Below are 22,301 nucleotides of genomic sequence, written 5' to 3' on the forward strand. Positions count from 1 at the left end.
CCAGGCAGCAGAAAACCAAAGCAAATACTCATCCTTTTTAACAGTTTCTTTTTTAGTAAAGGCATTTTAATATAAAGGTGAGAACAAAAGTGTTCCGTAGGAGTAGGGCTAATAGAAAGATTCCTGCTTTAAGCAGCTACTCACTGCGAGCTGCAGTAGGGAAAATGCTTTTATTAAAGCGTTTGTTTGGTGTTTTCATAGTATCAGTAAAATGGTTCCCACCTATAAGCAGTGCTGGTAACGATGGAGACACAGGTAGGAGTTGATAGAACTCAAAGTCTCCCTGTTCAAAATACAAGTTACTTTGCCAGTGATGCTGAGCAGCCTTTTGCATCATTTTTGTGACAGACTGCTCTTCAAAGGACCCTGTGCTTGGGATATCCTCCAAAACGCGAAATACAGGAAAAACATAAGGGCTTGTTTTGTTGAGGCTGTTCTGATGCCTGTAAAAGCACTCTAGAGCTCTTTTCTGTAGTACTTTCTAGACATTCGTGTCTTGGATGTCTTAGTTGAAACCAACATCTAGCTGGGCTATTGCAGGTGTCCTGCATTAGGGGTTTCATGGCTTTTTGTACTCAGATGTTGTCTCCCAGTAGACACTTGAGAATCACCTTACGTACTTGGCACACGGGTGATTTAGTGCCCAGACACCCAGAAGGTGCCTGTCCTTTTGGGGAGGACAGCAGCGATCCGTTCAAAAGCTTGTGTCTTGTTCAAACTCCTCATCTTGGTGAAGTGGAGCACAGACTTCTGCGATTGTTATTCACAACGTGTTCAGATAGCTACTGGTTTGTGTACATTTGTTCTGTTTGGACTGATACCTTCCTTAGGAGACTTGGCATCCGATTGTTTTCTGACTCTTACTCCTAACTAACACTGGGCTCAGTCCACGTTCTGGTTTTTAGGGTTATTTATAGTCAGTGAGGCTTTGACTACTTACATTCATCTTCCAGTAGCCTTCCAATCAAGGACCAGAGCGATACTACATTCCTCATTAGGTGGGTTGCATAATACCTATTGATTCACTCCCAAAATTTCCCTTTTGTGATTCACTTTTTGTGAATCACAGTAGTTCAGAGGAGACTGCAGATCATGACTTCTGCTGCCAAATATGCAATTCCCTGGAAGCCAGCGTCAAAGATTTGAAATATTTCAATGTAATTCTTCATTAACTTGCAAATGTTGTGTTAATGGGACATTGGTTCTGGAGTTTTTTTGTACAATGAAATGTAAAAAAGCCTACAGAAGTGATTGCTCAAAGTAAATCTGGAAGGCAAACGTTTCTGCCTAGGTGCAGGCTGCTTGCTCGTTTGTAGTACCTGAAAATGTGCAGCGTAGTGGATAGTGTTACGCTGCGCACTAGTTTTTATTATTACTCAGAAGTGCTCTGCAATCCAGTGAACGCTGAGGCCCCTGCGGGGTGGAACCACAGGAGATACAGAGGTCTTGATTGTCACCAGGCAGGACACATCACCGTGCAGAACTGGCTCTTCCCCTGCTCTTCCCGAAAGAGAAAGATGCTGCTAAACCTGAGTTTCTGGGTCTCCTGCAGCCTTATGATTGTTAGGGAATTTGAAACTTGGTGGCTGGGAAGGCAAATACAATACATTGAGCCAAACTGTGGGCTGCTCTCGGACTTGTGCCTTGGCTCTTCCGTGCCCTAGAGCAGGAGTGTGTGTCCCTAGAAGTGTTTGGTACCCTGTGTGGGTGGCTAACTGTTCAAAGTGCAGCTTGATTCTGCTCTAGATGTGATTTGCTTGTGTCACTAGTATTTTTTTCCCACATGGTGTATTGTGTCCCATTCTGGAATCTCCAGCGTAAGAAGGGTACGGAACTGTTGACACAGGTCCAGAGGAGGCTGTGGAGGTCATCCGAGGACTGGAGCATCTCCATAGCAGGGGCCAGGCTGAGAGGGTTGGGGCTGTTCAGCTTCGAGAAGAGAAGGCTGTGGGGAGACCTTAGAGCGGCTTCCAGTGCTGAAAGGGGCTGCAGGAAAGCTGGGGAGGGGCTCTGGATCAGGGAGTGAAGGGATAGGATGGAGGGGAATGGCTTTAAGTTGGAAAGCGCAAGATTTAGATTAGACATTAGGAAGAAATTCTTCACGATGAGGGTGGGGAGGCCCTGGCCCAGGTTTCCCAGAGCAGGGGTGGCTGCCCCATCGCTGGAGGGGTTCAAGGTGAGGTTGGATGGCGCCTTGAGCAGCCTTGTCCAGTGGGAGGGTGGTGGAACTGGATTATCTTCAAGGTCCCGTCCAACCCGAACTATTCTACAATTCCGTGATTTTTTTTGTTTCTTTTTTTTTGGTGCTGACTGTACCTGGCAGGCACACTGCGCTCCAAGTTGTGCTTTTAAGCGTTGGTTGCTACAGTAAAAATCTTGATGGCCATTGTTTCCATCAAAAAAAAAAAACCCTTCTCATCTTCAAAGTCACTGCTGTTACGATAATTTTCTCTTTGAAGATGTCAGGATTCTGTCTTTGATTATACACTAGATTGTCTCTTGTCATTGCATAATGATTTTTATTGGGTAGACAGACGTTTTTCAGTTCATCACAGTTCATCCCCCATCCCAGTGCTTCTTCTACAAAAAGACTATGTTGAAAACAGGTATTTAAGAATATAGATCTTCAAGAAAATAACCGGTTTTGACTTTTTGTTTTCCTGGGAGTTTTATAAAGCTGATGTGTAATATAGCTTTCTTTTACAGTTTGAACTTAGACTTTCAAAATTTACCTTTTCCCTCCTCTTCTTTTTGCTTTTGATTGCACAAAACTCATTTCAGGGATTTTCTTCCTCTTTTTCATTTGCCTTTTTTGCAGCTTACACCACACAAAAAAATAAATCTCTAATTCTACCACCAGTTTATTCAGCTTTAGACAAGTTTTGGGGGAAAAAAAAGGGAATAGAAAAGGGGGTTTAGAAAATTAAATAGTGCTTATTCTTTTACCAAAAAAAGAATGTGAAAAACTAGTTTTTTCCATTCGCTGATGCTGAGCAGGCTTTAGAAAAGAAATGTTGGAAAAGAAAATGAGGGGAGGTAAGTGATTAAATAAGCATTAACACTCGTTTTTATGGTTATTGAGGAAAAGGAAAAGAGGAAATGATGAATTCTCATGGCCAACTTTTAAAAAATGCATGTGAAAATTAAAACCCCTTTGGAACGATGAGGAGAGTCCTCTGCCACTGCTGCAGAGGAAGGGTTTGGTGCGGAGGGATGTGCCAGCTTTATGGCTGTTCATGGCTGGTGGCTTAAATTGTGCTGCTCTGCACTAGAACATTGTTCACCTTGCATCAAAGAGCAGGGACCTTCTGAAATGAGCAATGCCTTGGAAGGTCCTCTCAAGTGAAGTCACTGAGTGATGGCGATGCCACCAGGGTAAATGGGAAAACTGGATGAAAATGAAGGATAGAACAACTGTGTCAAGCAGTGAGTGGATTTACCCCTTGGAAAAAGGATATTCTATAAGAATGGCAGGAGACCCCATCCCTGGGTGATATCTGCAGCCTCCAATCTGGTGATGACCGCGTGTGCGCACGCTTCCAGCAGGTGGTTGTAAGGATGCCTTATTTGCTGGGTTCAAAGAATTAAGCACGACTAAATCAAGTGTACCCTCTCAATGGGGTTTCCCTGCGTGGCTTCTTGCACTCAGAGTCTTTGTGTGGAGTTTGTAAATCCTGGTTGTGGTTTTAAACAAGCACTTTCTGTCCTTGTTTTATAAGGAAAAGAGCTAACAAGGACTCGCTGTGTCTTTAAACTAGCAGATCCTCCAAACCTCCCTGGGATGTCGAAGGGGGAAGGGACCCTTTCAGGATTAATTAAACAGAGATGTCTCACAGTAGACTTCAGGGTTTACTGAGAAACGCCAGCCCCTCACCCACGTCTGGTGGTGCCTGCTATTATTTAATCAGGGCTGTTACAAGAAATCTGAGAGTTCTTCCCTTTCTTCTCCGCTGCCTTCCATTTCTCTGTCCTCCCAACCTGTTTGTGTATGGTTAAGTTTTCCATGCCAGGGAGAAGCAGAGTGGAAATGTCAGGGGTCAGGCTGCAGGCAGGGCAGCCTTTGGCTTTCTGAGAAACCGGAGCTATGTTTGTTCCAGACAAAATTAACTCTTTCGGCAGAGCTGCCCTCTGCTCAAGAAGACTTGGAGGACTGGAGGCAAGGTGGGTACGTTAATGCACTGAGTGTGGTCTTGGTTCATACGTATGTCCCTGTGGTCCTGTCGGTGATGGTTCCTGCTGATGTCATTTCACTCACCCTCTCGTTGAAGCGCAGCTGGTCCAGCGTTTCATCTGCCTTGGCTGGAGGATGAGGCTGCGTGGATCCAAACTTCTAAGAAGGATGGAGGATAGCATGATTTGTTTCAGCGCTGTTATGGTATTTCTCAGTGCATTTTCCAGTAAACAAAGCGTTCATCCACAAAGGACGTGATGCTGCTGGTTAGAGATACTTCTTTAAATTGTCTTAGGAGTCGCTAGTCAAAAGATTCCTGAAGGACAGTCTGAATGCCTTTGCTTTCAGGATAATCAATTTTGATATTGGGCCAATTCACTTGGTATCTTGCAGGCTTCAGGACGAGCACGGTGCAGTGGTTCACACCTGCGGCAGCACTGGCTGATGGCAGAGGGAGAGCTGAGGTTCTGTGAGCATCTTGGTTGTATGACTCGAGCTGTGCTACTTGCATCTCGCTCCACCTGTGCAAGGGGAGTGTACAATTCAGCAGTGGGGTGGAAAATGGTGTTTGGTGCCTTCTTTATATTTTTTTGGTGGTAAAGTGGGTGCTGAAGAACCAAGTCTTGCTGGGTTTGACGGAGCATCAAAGGGCAAACAGTCCTCTGCTTGGGACAGTTGCAAGTGGAGATTACAAGGCAGTTGTGTTGCATGGAAGCTTCTTCAGGGTTGGCTTTGTTTTGGTAAGAGGTGTTTGCGTGGAGCTTGCCAGCATAGTGGGCTGAGCTAATTGTGCTGGTTTTCCATTTTTAAGGGATATTGAAATTGTTGTAGGTCACAAATCATCTGACCATATGGCTAGGAAGGGAACACGGGCCCATATTTCAGATTTGGGCTTGAAGATGAGGCTGTCCATCCTGTGTTGTGATGGCCTGTTTTGGTGATTTACTGGCTTTTTTAACTTTAGAGTTAATTTTCCACTGCAGCGGTGGAGTCTGCCTGTGCTTCTCTTGCTGGAGCAGCTGTTTGCTCCTGATTCGTTGCTATTCTGAGAATTTCGTGAAGACTCTCCACAGTGATGTGACAATTGGAAGAAAAAGATGAGCTTATATTTTTCTCATCCTAATAGTGGCACTTACAGCCGTACCGAAGCAAGCCAGGTTTCTTTGTGTGGTTTTTTTTTTTTTTTAAGGTGAATTTCTCTTGCTGCCGTTGCTTCTTCACGTGGTTGGAGATTTCTTCTATCTGACGATTTTTTTGCTTTTCCTTCAGATTGATTTAATTTTCAAACGTGCTGTTTGAACAAACCTGGTCCTCCGTTCTCCCCAGCTGAATCCTCACTCCTTTCTGTGGCTCTAGGGGATGTTTCTGAATGTACCAAATCCATTTTACGGCAGCAACGTTTCTCTCTCTTTTTGTAGCCAAGATAACACTTTGTGTGTACCAGAACTTGGAATTTTTCTATAGCAGGAAAGACCTAGTAAGAATTTACCCAGAAAGTGTGGTTTGGGTTGAGAGCATCAGAGCTCAACCTGATTTGCAAACACCTAAATGTTTTCCAGCAGATGTTTTGACCCTTCTTTAATGGAACTTGGGCTTCCTGATAGTTCTGCTTTTTAACTGGCTTTTCTTGGGCTCTTTAGAAATTGTCCATGTATTACTAGGAATTTGCAAATCACGATTTGTGAAGTGTTGGGTTTGGAGTGTCGCCCCTCTGCCTTCTATGTTCTTTGGCTTGGGATGGGCTGAGCGGTGCCCGTCTCTGAACCACAGCTCTGCCGGTGCCTTGGTGAGACCCAGCTTTGTTCTGGGGACCCTGCTCTCGCTTTCTTCTTACTCTGTGAGTGGTGAAGTTGCTTGAGCTCCTTTCGAATTTAAGGAGGCTATTTCCTCAGGTCCTCTCATATCAGCTGCAGCTGCTGAGACACCAGAGAGGAGCTGGAGGTATCCTAAAGAGGAATGGGATGTGTTTCAAGGTAATGCTATAAATAAGTGAAATAAGAGATGAAGCTCCTGACTGCTGCTTTGTCTTGCTTATTGTTAAGTCTCTGGTGAACTCCAGTAGTATTTTCACAAATATCCTTGAACATTAAAGTATGTGGTCACCATTTTTCGGTGTGCAAGAGCCTCGGGTGTGTGAGGCCCCCGCGAGAGACTGACTTTGCTGGTGGCAGTTGTCTATTATGGTGTCTCATAATTATGAGTTACAGATTGGGCAGAGGCACCTCCAGGAGCTGCAGGCAGAGCTGGGAGGAGATGAGAGGGACTGAAGGGTGGGCAGCTGTAAGACCCTCGACCCCTGGCAGTCAAGCTGGCTGTAGATCTGGTTTTGGGATATGAGGACATGGCTCCTCTTGATTTCTTCCAGAACACAAAAGCGTCTTTGGCCAGCCGTATCCAAGCCTTTGCTTCGCAAGAGACTGATAAGACTTCAGAGACAAATTACCTTTTATACCCTTGGCTAACAAGTACTCATTTAATTTGCATCCTGAAACTATGAGACCATAAACAAAGTTCTTTGAAAGAAATATTCTCTTATTGTTTTCCCTTCATTTAAGGAAAATAGAGATTTCCATGTATAATATGCAGGCCTTAAATATCCTACTTATTATTCTCATTTCTATTTTTTCCCCAGCAATCATCCAGAAGCTCTTGCACAAATCTGACGAGAGAAAGCTGGAATTTACATGTTTCTTCCTCTCTTGCACTCTGTGCGTAATCACCATCTATTCATTGCCTTTCCAAACTCCATTAATACACCCACTCCCTTTGCCAGTGTGAGTGGGCATTTCCATGTTATTTTTGGAGGCCTGTGTTGTGCATTGAAGCTCATGTTGGGCTGAAGGTCGTACCGGTGCTTTTCATAGATTCATGGAATGATTTGGGTTGGAAGGGACCTCAAAGCCCATCCAGTCCCAGCCTTGCCGTGGGCAGGGACACCTCCCACTGGATCAGAGCTTTTTCCTGGTATCTAATCTAAATCTGCCCTCTTTCAGCTTAAAAGTATTCCCCCTCATCCTGTCCCTTCACTCCCTGATCAAGAGCCCCTCCCCAGCTTTCCTGGAGCCCCTTTCAGTACTGGAAGCTGCTCTAAGGTCTCCCCAGAGCCTTCTCTTCTCTCCTCTCCGCTCTCTTTTGACCCTTGTGTCATCCAGAAGAAATGAGCAGCAGCAAAACTTGCTAAAATGATACAACAGGGTATAGAATGAATGGATGGATGAAGTAAATATTGTTCTTTTGGGCACCATCCCCTGGTGAAGGGTCAAGCTGGTGGTGATGATGTAGCAGCAGAGTGAAGCTCAGGCCAACTCCAGCCGTATTTCAATATTTAGCACCCATTAAATGGTTTCATTGTATTGGGGGGAAAAAGCAGCCCAGGGAATTGATTAAAATCTGATTGTCTGGGACACTACTACAGTAGGGGGCCAACAGCAGGCTCTGAGGTGTGAGGACCAGTGGTGGCTACCTGTACGGTGCCCGCTGGAGAGGGCAGGTCTGGTGATCCTGCTTGAGGAGGTGGCAGGCGTTAGTCACCGTTAATCAGCTTAGCTCCTTCTTAAATGTCAAAGTGGCAATTTAAGGCAGAACATTTAAGTAGCGTCTTTTTTTCAGTCTTGGTCTCTCCTGAAATAATACCAATGTCCAGGAAGTAGTTTTCATTAAGTGAGGGCGTAGTGAATAATGCCACACGACTTCTGTGGAGGCAGAAAATTCCACTTTGGATTTTGAGAAATCTTGTATTTGCTTGTGCATTCTGGCTGTTGTGAGATGGATTGTGCATGGGCTAGAGTTGTGCAGAGAGCTGCACGTGATGATTTACGTGCATATGAAATAAATTTTAAAGCATTGAGTGCAAAACCCAACATTTCCTTACTCATCACGGATGTGTGGGTTGTTTCCCTTGGTGAAAATGGGCTCAAAGCATTTAGTTAGCGCAAGTGAGTGATGTATGCCAACAGCAGAGAAAACATGGCATCAGCCACACAATATTCCTCCTGCTGTGGAGTTCTCCTTTTCACTTTGGGTGCTGGATGCAGAGGTAGAGATGTGGCTGAGAGCTGCTGTCCTTTGGATGGAGAGGTGGGAGGAGGTGTTTGTACCTTTCTTCATAATGCTAGATCTCAGTGCAAATTTGATGGAGCTGGCAGGTTTGGGTTTTTTTTGCAGGGCCAGGACAGACCCTGGAAAGTAACTCAAAGTTCCTAGAAGAGTCGCTGGTCTCTGGATGGCAGCGTGTGAACATCAGGAATGTCGAGTCAGCCATGGTGGGATGAGTTGCAGTTGACAGACTTACATTTGTTTTAACTTGGAAGCGTCCAGAAATGATTTGACTGTTGGTGGCTGTTGGTTTGATTTTTTTTAAGGCAGTTTTCCTCACTCAGGCTGGGTCATAGCTTCTCATACCATGCAGCACTAGGAGAGCAGATGTTGGCGATGGCGCTGGGTCAGAGCTGTGCATTTAGGCTGGATTGACTTAAACTATGGCTGGAAGTTTGGCCGTCAGTAGCTCAGCGTTCAGTGACTGTCACGCCAGCTGTGGTTCCCCTGCACAGGGGAAGGCAGGGCCAGGCTAGCAGAAAGCTAGAGTTGTGGTGGGACCTGGTTTGCAAGAATGGTCTTGTATTATGTCAGAAGGAAACACCCTGACTTCAGCCTTCAGAACTCCCCTCTCCAGTGTGCACGTTTTGTGGTAAAGCCAGCCTGAGAGTTAATGAGTTAAACCAAAAAGAGGAACTGGAGGGAGCCAAGAGAGAGGAAGGATATGAGTTAAAAACAGTCCGTTGTCCTTGTGGCTGCCTAGCAGAGAACAGGAGCTGGTGCTCTCCCAAGGTATCGAGCTTCTGGCTTCCCCTCAGACATTGGACTTACGTTTCTTCTCAGAGAGTTGTAGAGTTGGAAAGCAGTAACTTAGCAGTAGCTTCCAGAGAAATAAATAGGTGTAAGCAGTTTCACACTTCCCTGTAAAGCCATGGGCGCGTGTTGCTCTCCTGCTGGGCAGTGGGCAGCAAAATGAGGAACCACATATTCCCCCTTTCCTGTCTCTTCCCAGCAGGATGGAGGGAACGTGTTTTTTAAAACGGCAGTATTGTTCTCCTCGTCCACATGTCATTCATTCTGTATTTTCAAGGTCATGCCGTGTGTAAGGTGACTGCTGCCTTTTCCACTGACGGGGTTAGAGTTCTTTTTTTCTACTTCATGGTGTTTTCACCAGTTTCTTCAGATGCTGGCATGTGGCAAACAGCCCGAGTTTGTCCTCAAGTAATATCCGCCCCGGCTCGGTGCTGGAGCTGTAGGGTAGGACACTGCAGTCTGATTGTAGCCCTACAGCCGTTAACAACAAACCCTTAACGCCACTGTGGTTTTGGGCAGCCTCCCTGTCATGGCATGCGCATCCTTCTATTGCTTCTGGTGAAAACAGGAGCATGAAAAGAGGTCAAGGGAGAAAAAAGAAAAATATGTATTCACAGCAAGCGCTCTGTGTCTCCTGGTATCTAAATTATGTGCAAGCAGCGAGCGCCGATGGAGCTCCATGCCAGCTCCGAGCCCACTGAAAGCAAAATAAACATCTTTGCAGCATGGGCTGATGCACTGTCCCTTTAGAGTTGCAGGCACCTCCAATTAATCATGCTGTCTGTGGAGGGAAGAGGCTTTGAGGACCAGAGGATGTTGGCCAGATCCGATGGGCTGATGGGGAGGTGGGTACCACTCAGCGTTGAGGGTGAAAGGGCTGTGTTCCCAGCCCAAGCGAGCAGGGACAGCCGTGCCGTGCCATGACTTCTGGTGAGCTGCTCTGTGTGCAGCAAAGTCAAAATGCTTTAATCCTGGTTTGCGGGATATATTAGGGGTGTGGAAGAGTGCTTAGTGCTGTGCACGTGCTTTCATCTAGAAGCCTTCTCTCCTTCAAGAGAGGCTCTCACAGTGCAGCTCAGCTGGCTGGGTCTCAGCAATAAATCCATGGTCTGACCCAGCCTCGTGGCTTCTTGAAATGGTAACGAGTACAGGGAAGCCAATGCCCTGGAGGTGGGGTGGCTCTGCCCAGCTCCCCTGGTCAGCAGAGAGGGGAATTGCCTGGTCCTTGCTTTGGCTGTGCATAGCATTCAGAATCCCTGCTGTCAGGTGTTCATCTTAACCGCAAAAAAATCTGACTTTTTAATTTTGTTTGTGCTGGGGAGCGTTGCACCGTTAAGCATCTTATGGGCTTTAAAAATTGCACAGGCTAGACAAAATAAATGAAGGAGTGAAATCGGAGCAAGAGGAAGGTTGCAGTCACAAAGCAGGTGGGGCTTTTTATGGAGGACTGGTGGAGTCCAAAGCCAGAAACAGCCTTAATTTAAAGGAGAAGGCACGGATCCAGTCCAAAGTGGGGTACTGTTTGCCAGAGGTGAAGAAAACTGGAAGCAGTGCAAGATTCAGGGAGAAAGCTGGTGGCAGGGGCCCCGTTAATGCTTAGAAAGAAATGCAAAAGGTGCGTGCGTCCTTCTACTCCCAAAAATGTGTTTGTTGATTCTGTCAGTGATGCCTTGATGAGCGAGGAGATAGCTCATCTGCTTATCAACTCAAAGTTGTGTTTAAAAACACAATTTTAGGAGTAAATTAATCTGTGGAGACTTAAGTCCAGCATGCGGGGAAACATGAAGTGTTTTCAGACCTTATTTTTCTTGAAAACTGAAAAAAGATGATTCTGTAGTGTGTACAAATGCAGAGCTATGTGCCCAAACCGATATGTCAAACTGTCATGTGGGAGATTTGGTGAAAAACATCTTGTCCTAAGGGAATAATTTTAAACACTATATGTAGGTTTGCTGCCTCATAAGAGATCATTACTCAAATCTATTCCCTCTTATGGTAGTGCAGCCTCTGCTTAACGGGCGCAGAGCGAACAGAAGCCTATTAATGCATCCTTTAAGAGTGGTTATCAGGTGGTAGAGGGGAAACTGATCTCCAATCAGGGAATATAGTGTTTTTGGCCAAATCCTCTGATTTAGCCTTGGCAAGATGAGTAGCAGTGCCGGGGCTTCACGCTCGGCTGGCCATCGAGGACGGCAGCGGCGGGGCCGCGCTGTGCCGGGCGGCCGGACCTTGGGCAGCGCGGGCGGCTGAGGCTTTGTCAGAGCCGGTGAGGAAGTGTAAGGGACGAGCCCTGCGGCGAGGAGCCGTTCCAGGGATCTTCACCTCCTGGTTGTCACTTCGATCTCGCAGGAACGCTGAAGTGTGGAGTGGAACCCATTCCCAACCAGACCCCTACCAGACTGTGGCTGTGCTCTCGCTCCTGCTTGTCACTGCCTCCTGTTCCTTTTGTTGGTGGTGTCTTGGGCAAAAATGAGAGGAATGGCATGAGCAGCACCTGAAGAGCAGCATGAACTCCTTGTCCCCCCGCGTAGCATCCTCTGTTTCCTTGACTACACGCCATCCTCCCCCAGTTCATCTCCTTTCTCACAAGATGCTGCATGTAATATGTGCTAGCGTTGCAGGTGATCTTGTTTTTAATGGGATTAGCTTACCTAAAAATGGGGACACATCTGGGTTTGCACAGTGTTTGGTGGGGTTGTCACAGTTAAATGAATATGTTTATTTTTAAAGAACGTGTATGGGGATGGTACATGAGGGAAGCTTTACATAGCTTAACGTGGGCTAAGGAAAAAGGGGGAGGAGGAAGGAAGCTGGAGGGCATGAAGAGTGTATATGTGGTGTCCTCAGGAGTGAGGAAAGTGTTGGGATCTAATCTTGCTAGAGAGAAATGTGTTTTTCCTGGGCTGATGTGAAAAAGCAGCCCGTGGTGTGTGTGTGTGTTGAATTTTCTCGGGAGTAGCACTCTCTTCTCCCTGTGTCCCAGCTGCCCCTACCAAGGGTGGTAGCCAGGCGCCGTGGTAGCTACCATGCTGCCATTAACGCTGTGTAAACAAACAAACAGCACCCTTTTATTTTCTGAAGGCATGCATGGCTTTGCAAAGTAGAGCAGAACGAAAGAGCAGCTTCCTAAACTGTGCAAGGTCAGAGCGGAGGCTACGGGCCATGGGAGAGGGGCTGGGTGAGTTCCACGGGCTGCACTTTTCATTCTGTTAGCTTGTTTGTTTGAGACGTAACGATTGAAATGTGCTTGTGTGGGTGAAGCCTGTTCCAAAGCTTAATGTGTAGGTTTTACCTAAAAGCAAACCTCAATATTATTAAGAAAAAAAAAGAGCTTTTTGAGTCTTTAGGGAACGTGAAGCTGCCTGTGCATGCATCTCTGTAAAGGAGAGCTGCCTGGCTTTCTGTCCCAACTGCTTGATGCTGTTCCTACAGTTGCTTTTGTGGGTTATTGTCACTGCTGAATGTTACCAAACTATTCAGGCAATTGAAAGATTTACATAAACCATATAGTTTAAACTGCAATGAACAAACTTGCTGGAATGTTGGCTGAGTACAAGCAGGTAAGGGCTGGGAAGATGGGTTCACAAATATTTCTTTGCCAGAGCCACCCAGCTCTTCCAGATGTTGTGGCTGGCTCTGGGAAGTGCCTGTGCACACGCTGAGCTAATAATATTAATCGAACCTTGTGTTAACTTCCAGGGCATTCAGCGATTATTGCAGGGATTTGCTCTGCTGTGAGCAATTTTGCACAGTTGGCTGGGATACCCAGGGTTGGCTTTCCTCGTCTTTATCTTCCTCTGAAATACGGGGTACGGGTTGCTGCTCAGCTTTGGATAATGGTAGAATGGGCCATTATAATCATAGTAAAAGGAAGAAATAGCTTCCAGTGGTGGAAATTTCAGCTTGGTCTGTGCAGTAACTGGATTTTGGGACCACTGTGACTTCACCCGGTCGCGGTGTGTGAGAAGATGCTGCCGCTGAGGTGCAGGTGCTGGGTGCAGAGGGTGAAGGGACCCCACTGCGGTCACAGGCAGCTTGGTGGCTTTTGCTCTGCATGCGAGTGTCCTCTGTGGCTTAACACCCACCATCACGTATGGCAGTTGTGGGGGCTGCCGTGGCCACTGGTCACAGCTTTTTGGTGTTAGGATGCTATCATCGTTAAGCCATTTCCAGATTCCTTTTGGCCTTTGGTCTCTTTATTGAGTTTCATGCCTTCCATGTGAATGTGTCGTGTGCTTACTTGTGATGTTTTGTCTCTTATCTGTGCCTCAACATTTGCTGGTTTCGAGCAGCACACGCTATCCTGAGAACAGGGTGGTTTTACTTAACATCTGTCCCAGGTTCTGGTGTGTCACATCCTTTGGTTTGGAGAGGAAGTCTCCACCCAGACCCTCTCAGGATCTTGGGTGTAGAGGATGGTTCTCATTGCGAGGCTATTGCTTTTATTAATAGCACTAACAACTTTCTTGCAGTAGTTGCTAATAGAGGCAGTTGTGCAGTTTAAACATAATTTCTTTGAAAACTCCTTCCTTTCACTTAGCTGTACTTCATGACTGACAGGGATTTATCTGAAGCTTGGCAGCTGTGAGGCAATGATGGGATGACACCATCTTGCGTTACCTGACTAATTTTAACCCACTGAGTCCCACCAGTCTCTATTAAGAGTGCCCCTCAGGGCTGAGTGTGGGTACCAGGGCACTGCTGGTTTGAAGGAGGCAGAGAGAGAGCAAAGAAGGCTGGTGGAGCAGCCCTGCCTGGACAGCAAGACTGGTTTGGGAAAGCATCAGGCAGTCTCTTGTGCTTAAGGACATAGATCTCATTGGGTGGATCAGTGCAACTTTCATTTTTTAATACAAAGTGGTTTTTTTTCAGAAAAGCATTGCAGCTTTGTCAAGACAGAAATGTTGGAAAAAAAAAAAATTGCACTGAGTATTTCCCTCTGGGTTGACTTTGGGAACACTCGTGCCAATGCAAGCAGTACTGCAAGTTCTTATCCTCTTTTTACTCTGTATTTGAAGGCAACATTTTCTGTGCTGTTAGCAGTAGACAGGAGAGCTTGAGCTCCCACACAGCCGTGTTGAGTTGGGTGGGCACTGCGTGAACGGTGGCTGTCGGCATTAACTTTGCAAACTTGGGATCAGGTCCTGCTCACCTCATTTACTGGGGTTTTGCTCAAGTCCTGTTGATTACTGTGGGATAAATTTTGCATCGGTTCCTCTACCGGTAGTTTGCTAATGAATTTCATCCCCAGCAAACATTTTAGAACTAATTTACTTGTAAAATGATCCTAATTTATTCTGTAGCTGCTTGTGGCACGTGAACTTCCTCACTTAATCAGTGGCTGAGGACCTGATCCTTCCTGGTGTTGGTGGGGTCTGCATGGCCAATGCAGGAATCGCTGCCCGTGCTGGCACAGCCCAGCGAGCTCTGGCTCTGATCCTGACCAGGGACCCGACACGTGGCTGGGTGCTGGATCCTTCTCTGCCTCTTCTGTGGGTGTCCCCAGTAGAGGCCAGTTCCCTGGAACCCTGCAGTAAGTGCTCCTTGCAGAAACACCCCGGAGATCCCTGCCAGCAGCTCAGCAGTGGAGCCCTTTCCTCTTTCTCTGTGGGAGAGGAAGAACGCTGCTGTCACAAGGACTAATCTCAAGGCGCTGGCTTTTCCTGTGCCGAGACCAGCATGTCCTGTACGTTCAGGGAGACCTAAGAATAAAAAATATTGAATGCTGCTTGCGTGAACAAATACAAATCTGAAAATCGCTCGCCTTTCTCAGTTCCCTGCAATCCTATTTGAGTTTTAAACGTTTTACAAATAAACAGTTATTCAGGTATATTTAGATTCGTAGCTTGGGTTGGGTTGGAAGGGAGCAGCCTGCGCTGTGGACTCAGGGCTGCCAGTGGACCTGTGCTGCAGCGTGGGAACACTCCCCCAGGGAGGTAAAACCGCTTGTTACTCCTCAGAGACAGGCACAGACTGTGCAGGGGAGGGAGGGTCTGGGATGTGATGCAGCTCGGGGCTAACGGGAGAGAGGAGTAGAAGTTCCAGTGTTGGGGCAAAGGCAGGTTGTGCGTCTCTGCCTGCTGAAACTCTGCCCTGGGGTGTTACACGGCCAGCTCTGCTCCTTGGTACTGCTTATTTATCAAAACTGACAGGAAAAAAACCAACTACAGGGGACTCCACTTCGGAGTTCAGAGAACGTGAGCGTCTTTGACCTGCTGGTGCTGCAGTCTTTGAGCACTGAGTGTGGGTATCGTACAGAGATGCGCGGCCGAGGTGTGTAACGGAGCTTTGTGTTGGTTTTGCACGTGGTTGTACTAATGCAGCGTGAGGCTGGGCAGGCAGCAGCGCTGTTCCGGAGCCACGTTCCTTCTCCTGTTGCTTATAGCATTGCAACCTCAGCTTCTCATTACTTTCTCTGCCTAGTGTTCTGATACTGTTTTAAATACAAGCATCTCAGAGATGTTCCGGTCCCCGCATTAGCGAGTGCTGCAGCAGGTCTGCTCTCGCCTCTTGTGCTCAGGGTGAATATGAATGAAATGGTGGGTGAGAGGAAATGCAGGCTGCCTGTCAAGATGTTGTTGGCATTTTTTGTCTTGCTTTGCGCTGTTCCTCTCCTTACCAACTGTTTTTAATCCACAAAAAGCACTCCTTCCCGGGCCAGGGGAGGCTGTCTGCCTTGGCTCGGGCATCCTCCCTGGCAGAGCAGTGGTGTCCCCAGGGGTGCGTTGGCTCCGAGAGGGATTTCTGTGTTCCAGGGCAGGTGGGTTGGCTCCTCTGCAGGAGAGGAGAGCAAACCCCAGCCTGTGCTGGGCTGTCCAGCCCCAGCCAACATGGACAACCACCACTGCCTTGCTGTCCAGAGGGTCTGTGACTCCGTGGAAGGTCCAGCTGAGGAGTTACAGGAGAAGGGATGAAGTTTGGGGCATTTGCCTTAGGGCTTTTCTTGGTGAGCTGGCTAAGGGTGTAGATGTAAGTGGTTTTGGAAGAAGGCAGTTAAAGAATGATGTCCCCTGGCTGCACCGGGCAGGGGCGGGACATGTGCACCAAGGCAAACCTGCAAGATGAGAGGAGATTACTGAAAGTATTAAGAATGAAAGCAAGGAAAATTATGTGGCACTTTGGGACATGGTTTAGCAGGCACGGTGGGGATGGGCTGACAGTTGGAGTGGATGAGCTTAGAGGTCTCTTCCAACCTTAATGATTCTGTGATTCTAAAACTAATGGAGTGTCAGTGGGAAGAAATCACAAGTACATGCTAGTATATTTATGAAGGAATAATTCCTAGCTGCCCTTCATATTAACTGTAAACCCCAGAGGAAGAGGACCTGGGACATCATCTAGGATGTTTTAGTTAAACTCTTTAATATCTGTGGTTAATGGAAACTAATGGTGGCTAAAGATCACACAAAGTCCTAAAATGACAGAATTATAAGACGAATGTTATCGTGGTACTCCATTAAAAGAGGTGAAAAGGGACACCTGTGCCTGTAAGAGACCAGTGATGGGAATAACCTGGAGGACACAAAGGGTTCAGGATTGGGGAAGTTTCAGTATTGATTTTGAATAGTGGAGGGTGCACAGGGACTGAAAACATAATCAGTCGTGTGTACATCCCCAATGCTCAGACATACTGACAGCTCACCGTAAAACACATACGTGTGAAAGAGAATATTGTTGTTTTTTTTCTGGCACAGTGGAACATCAGGCAGAGAAGCTTGCTGTGGGGTGGGGAGAGGGAGCTGCGCTGGTGGTGGGGACGTGGGGGATGCCATGGGTGCAGAGACACGGGGCATCTCCTTGGGTGAGGTGACATGGTTGCATTGCATGGTTCTCCTAACACTCTCTCTATGAACCCTTTCCAGCCCACGACCTTCCCCCGAGCAAGACCTCGGCCACGGCGCAGACCGGCAGCCACCTGCAGTGCCTCTCGGTCCACTGCACGGACGACGTGGGCGAGGCGAAGGGCCGGACTGCGGTGCCGACGTGGAGGTCCCTGCACTCGGACATCTCCAACAGATTTGGGACTTTTGTGGCCGCCCTGACTTGAACAAAAGAAATTATTTTTTTCCTCTTTTTAATTTCAAAGGGCCGCTACTGCGAGGTGGACTATTTTTCTAGGTTGGTACCTGCTTAGTGGCATATGGACTGGAAAGGGTTAATTTAAAGTAAACCTCAGCTTTTTTTTAATCTCCTGCCACAGTATGTTACCAGTGTTAACCCTTCTGCAGTTAGCACACTTTTGCTTAAGATTTTCCTGCTAGACCACTTCTTCCCATTATTCTGTAACCTTGGCATACATTTATAGATGAGGCCTTTTCCTTTTTCATCTCAGCGTATGTCCAAGTCACGTATGTCATGATAAGACAAAGATCCTCCTCCTCCTCTTCTTTCTCATTTGCTTTGTTTTTCTTTTCTTTTTGTTTTTGTTTTGCTTTGTTCAGTGCTTAATTACGATGGTGATCCTGAAGAACAGCAGTTCAGGAATAAACACCGGTTCAAGTGAAATGGTCATCATTATATTATATATTCTATTGACACCCAGCTTTTGCCAGTCACATGCAAACCAAACAGTTAATGCTCTGTTGAATATTCAGGCAACGAGCCTGCCCTTTCCAGAGAAAATGATGTTCTGTTATTAATAACGTTCAGCCTCATTTTCTCTCCGCCTTCCCCTGCGAGGCGAGGATGCTTGTTCCTGTGTTCACCTTGGTGAAGCCCAGGAGCTCTGTCGTCAACAGGCTAGTTCAGGCACAGCTGGGGAAGGCAGAGAGATGTTTTTCTAAATTGGTCTAACAGGAAGTTTGCTTAATAATTCAGCGTTGTTATCTCCTCCACTGAACGCCCAGGTTCCTCTCTGCCCCGGTGTGGCTGCAGCCTCCTGGTGCTGGTGATGCTCCCACAGTTCCCACTTCATTGCTGCTGGGGGAAATAATCTTCTGGAGCCACCGTGCACCTCTGGTGTCCTGGCACCTCTGGCTGTGGTCGGTGTTCCCAAAGCTCTGCCAGACAGCACTGCTCACCCTGCCCATTTTTTTGTCTGTTTTTAGCTGACGGAAGATGCTGCCAATCAGAGCAGGATGCAGCACCCTGGCTCCCACCACGGCCACCCTGGTGTGGTGCCAGAGGTCAGGGGATGGTGTGAGTAGGGGGATGTGGGGTCTGTACACCCAGGGTCACCGTTTCCTAATCTGCCAGGGCAGGGAGACCCTGCATTATCCCCCTCAAACTCATCCGAGGCTCTGTTTTTGCAGTGTGTCTAACAACAGTGTTAAGAGATGCACACAATAAAAGGAAAACCATACTTTCCTGCTCGTGATAGATAATACTTATTCGAGAAGAAAGTTGGAAGCAGACCAGATAAAACCACGACTGACGCGATGATCCGACACTCCTGTGGTTTTACGTAATGCTGTCCATTATTTGTGTATCCTCTGCGTACAGGGAGCGCGAGCGTCCCACCCCGCGCAGGCCAGCTCGCTTTCCTCTGCTCCCTGGAGCTCAATAACATCACTGGAGATTGAGGTTTCAGCTGTGAAATAAAGGTCGGCCTCTCTAGGGTTATTTATTACTTCTGTCGTGATTTCACAAAATGCGTCCCTCCTCAAGGGATGGAGTTTGAAGACTGCTTTGTGTTTTATCTTCCATGATTGTGCTGGGCCTTTAATTATTTTGAAGTCGTGTTCTCAGTAAAGACCCATGGAGCGGGGATTCTGCCTAGAATGCCAATGGCACGGGGTGGTCTCAAATCCTCACTCTTGGTCATCTGTGGCTTCAGAGAGATTCACGGTGTTTGGAAATGTTATTTGAATGTACTCTTATTAACCATGCATGGATTGAGTTCCTCTTATGGTACTGATCAGTGACTTGACTTCAGATAAATTTGGGAGTTTTGAACCTTGATTTTCGATTTTATTTTCATTTGTGTTGAAGCTGGAGCTGCCAGGAGGATGAGGATTTTTGTCCATGCTGGAGCAAGTGGCTGTGGAGCTGCCTCACGCCTGCTTGGTTTGTCACAGAAGGGTGGGGCGTTCAGTACCTTCTGTGGGTGCATGTGCTGCTGAAAGCTCAGAGCTCTCCCCTGTCCCCAGGACGATACCTCCTGGTAGAATAATAATTGTCAGCCCCCTGCTCCGGAGATGCCTCTTTGCCTACGATTCCTTAATTCTTGGTTTAGCTAAATATGTGTTTGATTTAAATCCTGCCTAGCAGAGCACTCGGGGGGCTGTGTGCCTGCTGGAGCTGGGGCGAGCTCTGCCGTGGTGGGTTCATCCCACAGCTCCCACCGTGTCCTTGCAGCTTCTGCCCGTTCCAGCCCAGTGGGTCTTGGAGTAACCCCAGCGGAACACATGTCGAGAGGTATGATAGCGCGTTTCAGCACTTAGAGCTGAACATTTTGGAAGAGTTCATGGTCTGATGGCATTCCTTTACCAATGGCTTACTTCTTTGTTTTTAATTTTTCCTGCTGCATTCAGGAGAACAGGTTTTTCAGGCTTCCTGAGGTCAGGGATGCACACCCTGTGCTACCAGGAAGAGACCTTTGGGTGAACGCTGCATCAAGCATTTCAGATCTCTTTTAAAGAGAAATCGTCCTTTCAATAGTGATGCTGCTGTGCCTCCGCAGGTCTCACCCACCCTTCCCTTCCGCTTTCCTCCCTGCAGCTTGTGCTTCTCTCCTGGCACTGGTATTTTCATTCATTGGGACTGCATTTTTCACTTTCTCATAGAAATGCAAAGTGGAAGCAATTCCTTTAAAACCCAATGAAATCCTAACAGTTTTAAATCTTATGAAATGAGGAGGATGGGCTGTGCTGAAGGCAGGGATGCGTCTTCAGCTGCCGATAGAGCATGGAAGCGCAGGAGCTGTGGCATCACTGGGTTGCAGAGCCTGGGAGGTGGATGCAGTGGGAGGGTGGGATATTTAGGTAGTGAGAAGTTAAGAACAATGGTTGAGCATCTTTTGAGCGTTATTGTCCATGTAGTTGTGCTGAATAATGTGGTCACGTACAATCCTTTTGCTAACCTGCCCATTGGATCTTGCTTAGTTGAAGTGACATCAACTTAAGGGGAAAAAAAAAAAAAAGGAGATGATGCAACTGTGGGGCAGCTGTTAACAATGTTGGAACCAGCCTCTGCTCTTCTAGTTTGTTTGCTTTTTGCTAAAGATCAGAACAGGAACGGTGCATGGGACTGACCAGGACAAGCACCGCTTCATGTGCATAACCTGGTGTGTTTGGTACTGAGATCAAGTGCAGAAGGCTAGAGCTTTGTCACAAAGCTTGTGCTACCTGCAGTAATTCCGTTGTGCTCATTTTCTCCATTAATGTGATGCTGTAAGCACTGATTTTTTTTTTTTTTTTCACTTATATAAAATATCAGCATAGCCCTACCTGGTAAGAATTGAAATGATTCAATTTTGTGAAAACTCTTTCTTCCCACCCAAGCATGTTTGAGACCTGTAGGCAAAAGCACGTGCAGGGTCTAAGTTTTTTTCTTTGTGGAGAGGGAAACTGAGGCACAGACAGCATCAATTTAATGAGCTACAGGTTCCCCAAATGACTGGATAAAGGCAGAATAATTTAAACTCACACCTACTTGTCCTACAGGGCTTTCAGACACAAGGACTCTTATCAAAAAGTCAAAGATCTGCGGCAAAACTGCCGTTAAGATATATGCAATCTTTGTATTGTGAACAACAGCTGAAGTGGGACTTGCTGTGTTTTGGAGACTTCTCCCTGCCCTGGCTGGTGTTTTGGGTTCTGCCATGGGTGTGGGGGAACCTGGGCATCACGGGCTCCTGCCGCAGCTTGCTGATTCCTTTGGCATGTGTTAAGGAAACCCTCAAACTGAGCAAAATCTCTCTTGCATTTAAATTGGGAGGAGTGGTAAAACCTCTCTCTGCCAAAAACTGGGAAGAATAGGCCTTATTTATTAAATACTCTCATGCGTTTTCTCCAGGTCATTTTCTCCTAGGCTGACTGGTTCACCGCTGTCCTAGCTCCGTTGTTAAAATATCAGTGAGAGAGCAGTTAAACTCGTTTTTATATACTTCTGGTAACTTTCATCACATAGGTAAGGATTTCTTTGAGTGACTTGGGTGGAAGGGGAAGAGCATCAGAATTATGTCCCCTGGGTCCTGTGAGGAGCTGTTGGGATGCTGCGTGTCCCCCCATGTGGCCCTGGGGAGCCTGGCTCCCTCCCCACACCAGGAGTCGGTGCAAGGTGTCCAGGCACCACCTGTAAGGCAGAAGATTCACACCTTTCGGAAGGTGGGAAGGGGTGAGGTGAGCACAGGACCGTGTCAACTGCAGGATGAGTGGGAGGAGGTTGGGGTAATGCAGGCAGCAACAAACCTGGTGAGTTCTGATTATTTTTGTTAAGCTGCAGTGTGAGGTTTTCTCAGCGACTAAATCCACAGCTGTTCGATGGATGGTGCGTAAGAGCATAACCCATTTTTATAGAATTGTTTCTCCTTTATTGCTTAAGGCTAATGGAGGAAATAGTCTAATTTTGTCTTAGAAATTCTCTATTAAAATTGTTGGTTTGAGTCCATCCGCTCATAGATTCTGACTGATGAAACTGCAGGCTGTGATTTCCGGCAGTTATAACTTTATCACTATTCACTACCCAAGAATATTGCAGCTTTAAAACAGCCTTAAGCAAAAGGATGTGATTTCTTTGTACTAAATTTGGTTCACGGAAAAGAAAAACAAACAAACAAAACATTCAAAACACTGGTAATCCGTACTGCATCGCAAACTCTTCTGAAAAATGTTATTGCACATGTAAAATATGGAAACTTGACTCTGCTGTGTGTTAGGCAATCCTGTAATCTCTTCTTTCTTTTTTCCTTTTTTTTTTTTTTTTTTTGATTCTTGTTAAATTCATTTCCTAAATGCTTGGTTGGAAGACTGTGACAATAGCTCATGAATTGAGTGTTATTTTTCTTTCTTTTTTTAAATATGTAAAGTGCAGTCTTCTGTATTCATGCATATTGTACATATCTGTATATGTTTTACTGAGCAACTAAATAACAATAAATATGATGTTAATGGTGGCTATTGTACATTTCATAGCATGTCTGTTCATTTTTAGAGTTGGTCCTTTTTTCTGTAAGATGTGAAGAGGAGAAACAAATGTTCTTCACGTGCAGGTAAACCTTGGACCTCACAAAGACCGGGATGAGTTTAGCTGGTTGCCTGGGGAAATCCTAACTAAGGACTGGCTGGATCGTAGAATCATAGAATAACCAGGTTGGAAGAGACCCACCGGATCATCGAGTCCA

The 22,301-nt window shown here is 46.6% G+C and overlaps 1 protein-coding gene across 1 annotated transcript in view; it reads left to right on the forward strand.

The window, feature by feature from the left end:
* Positions 1–22,073, forward strand: part of MN1 (MN1 proto-oncogene, transcriptional regulator) — a 37,832-nt gene extending 15,759 nt beyond the window's left edge. The window contains exon 2 of the mRNA XM_069871325.1: positions 16,882–22,073. Within this exon, the coding sequence (XP_069727426.1) occupies positions 16,882–17,066 (185 nt within the window). The 3' untranslated portion in view covers positions 17,067–22,073. The remainder of the gene's footprint in view (positions 1–16,881) is intronic.
* Positions 22,074–22,301: the final 228 nt, after the last annotated feature.

The sequence above is a fragment of the Phaenicophaeus curvirostris genome, chromosome 17 (genome assembly GCF_032191515.1).
Source record: "Phaenicophaeus curvirostris isolate KB17595 chromosome 17, BPBGC_Pcur_1.0, whole genome shotgun sequence".
In the NCBI taxonomy this organism is placed as follows: Eukaryota; Metazoa; Chordata; class Aves; order Cuculiformes; family Cuculidae; genus Phaenicophaeus; species Phaenicophaeus curvirostris.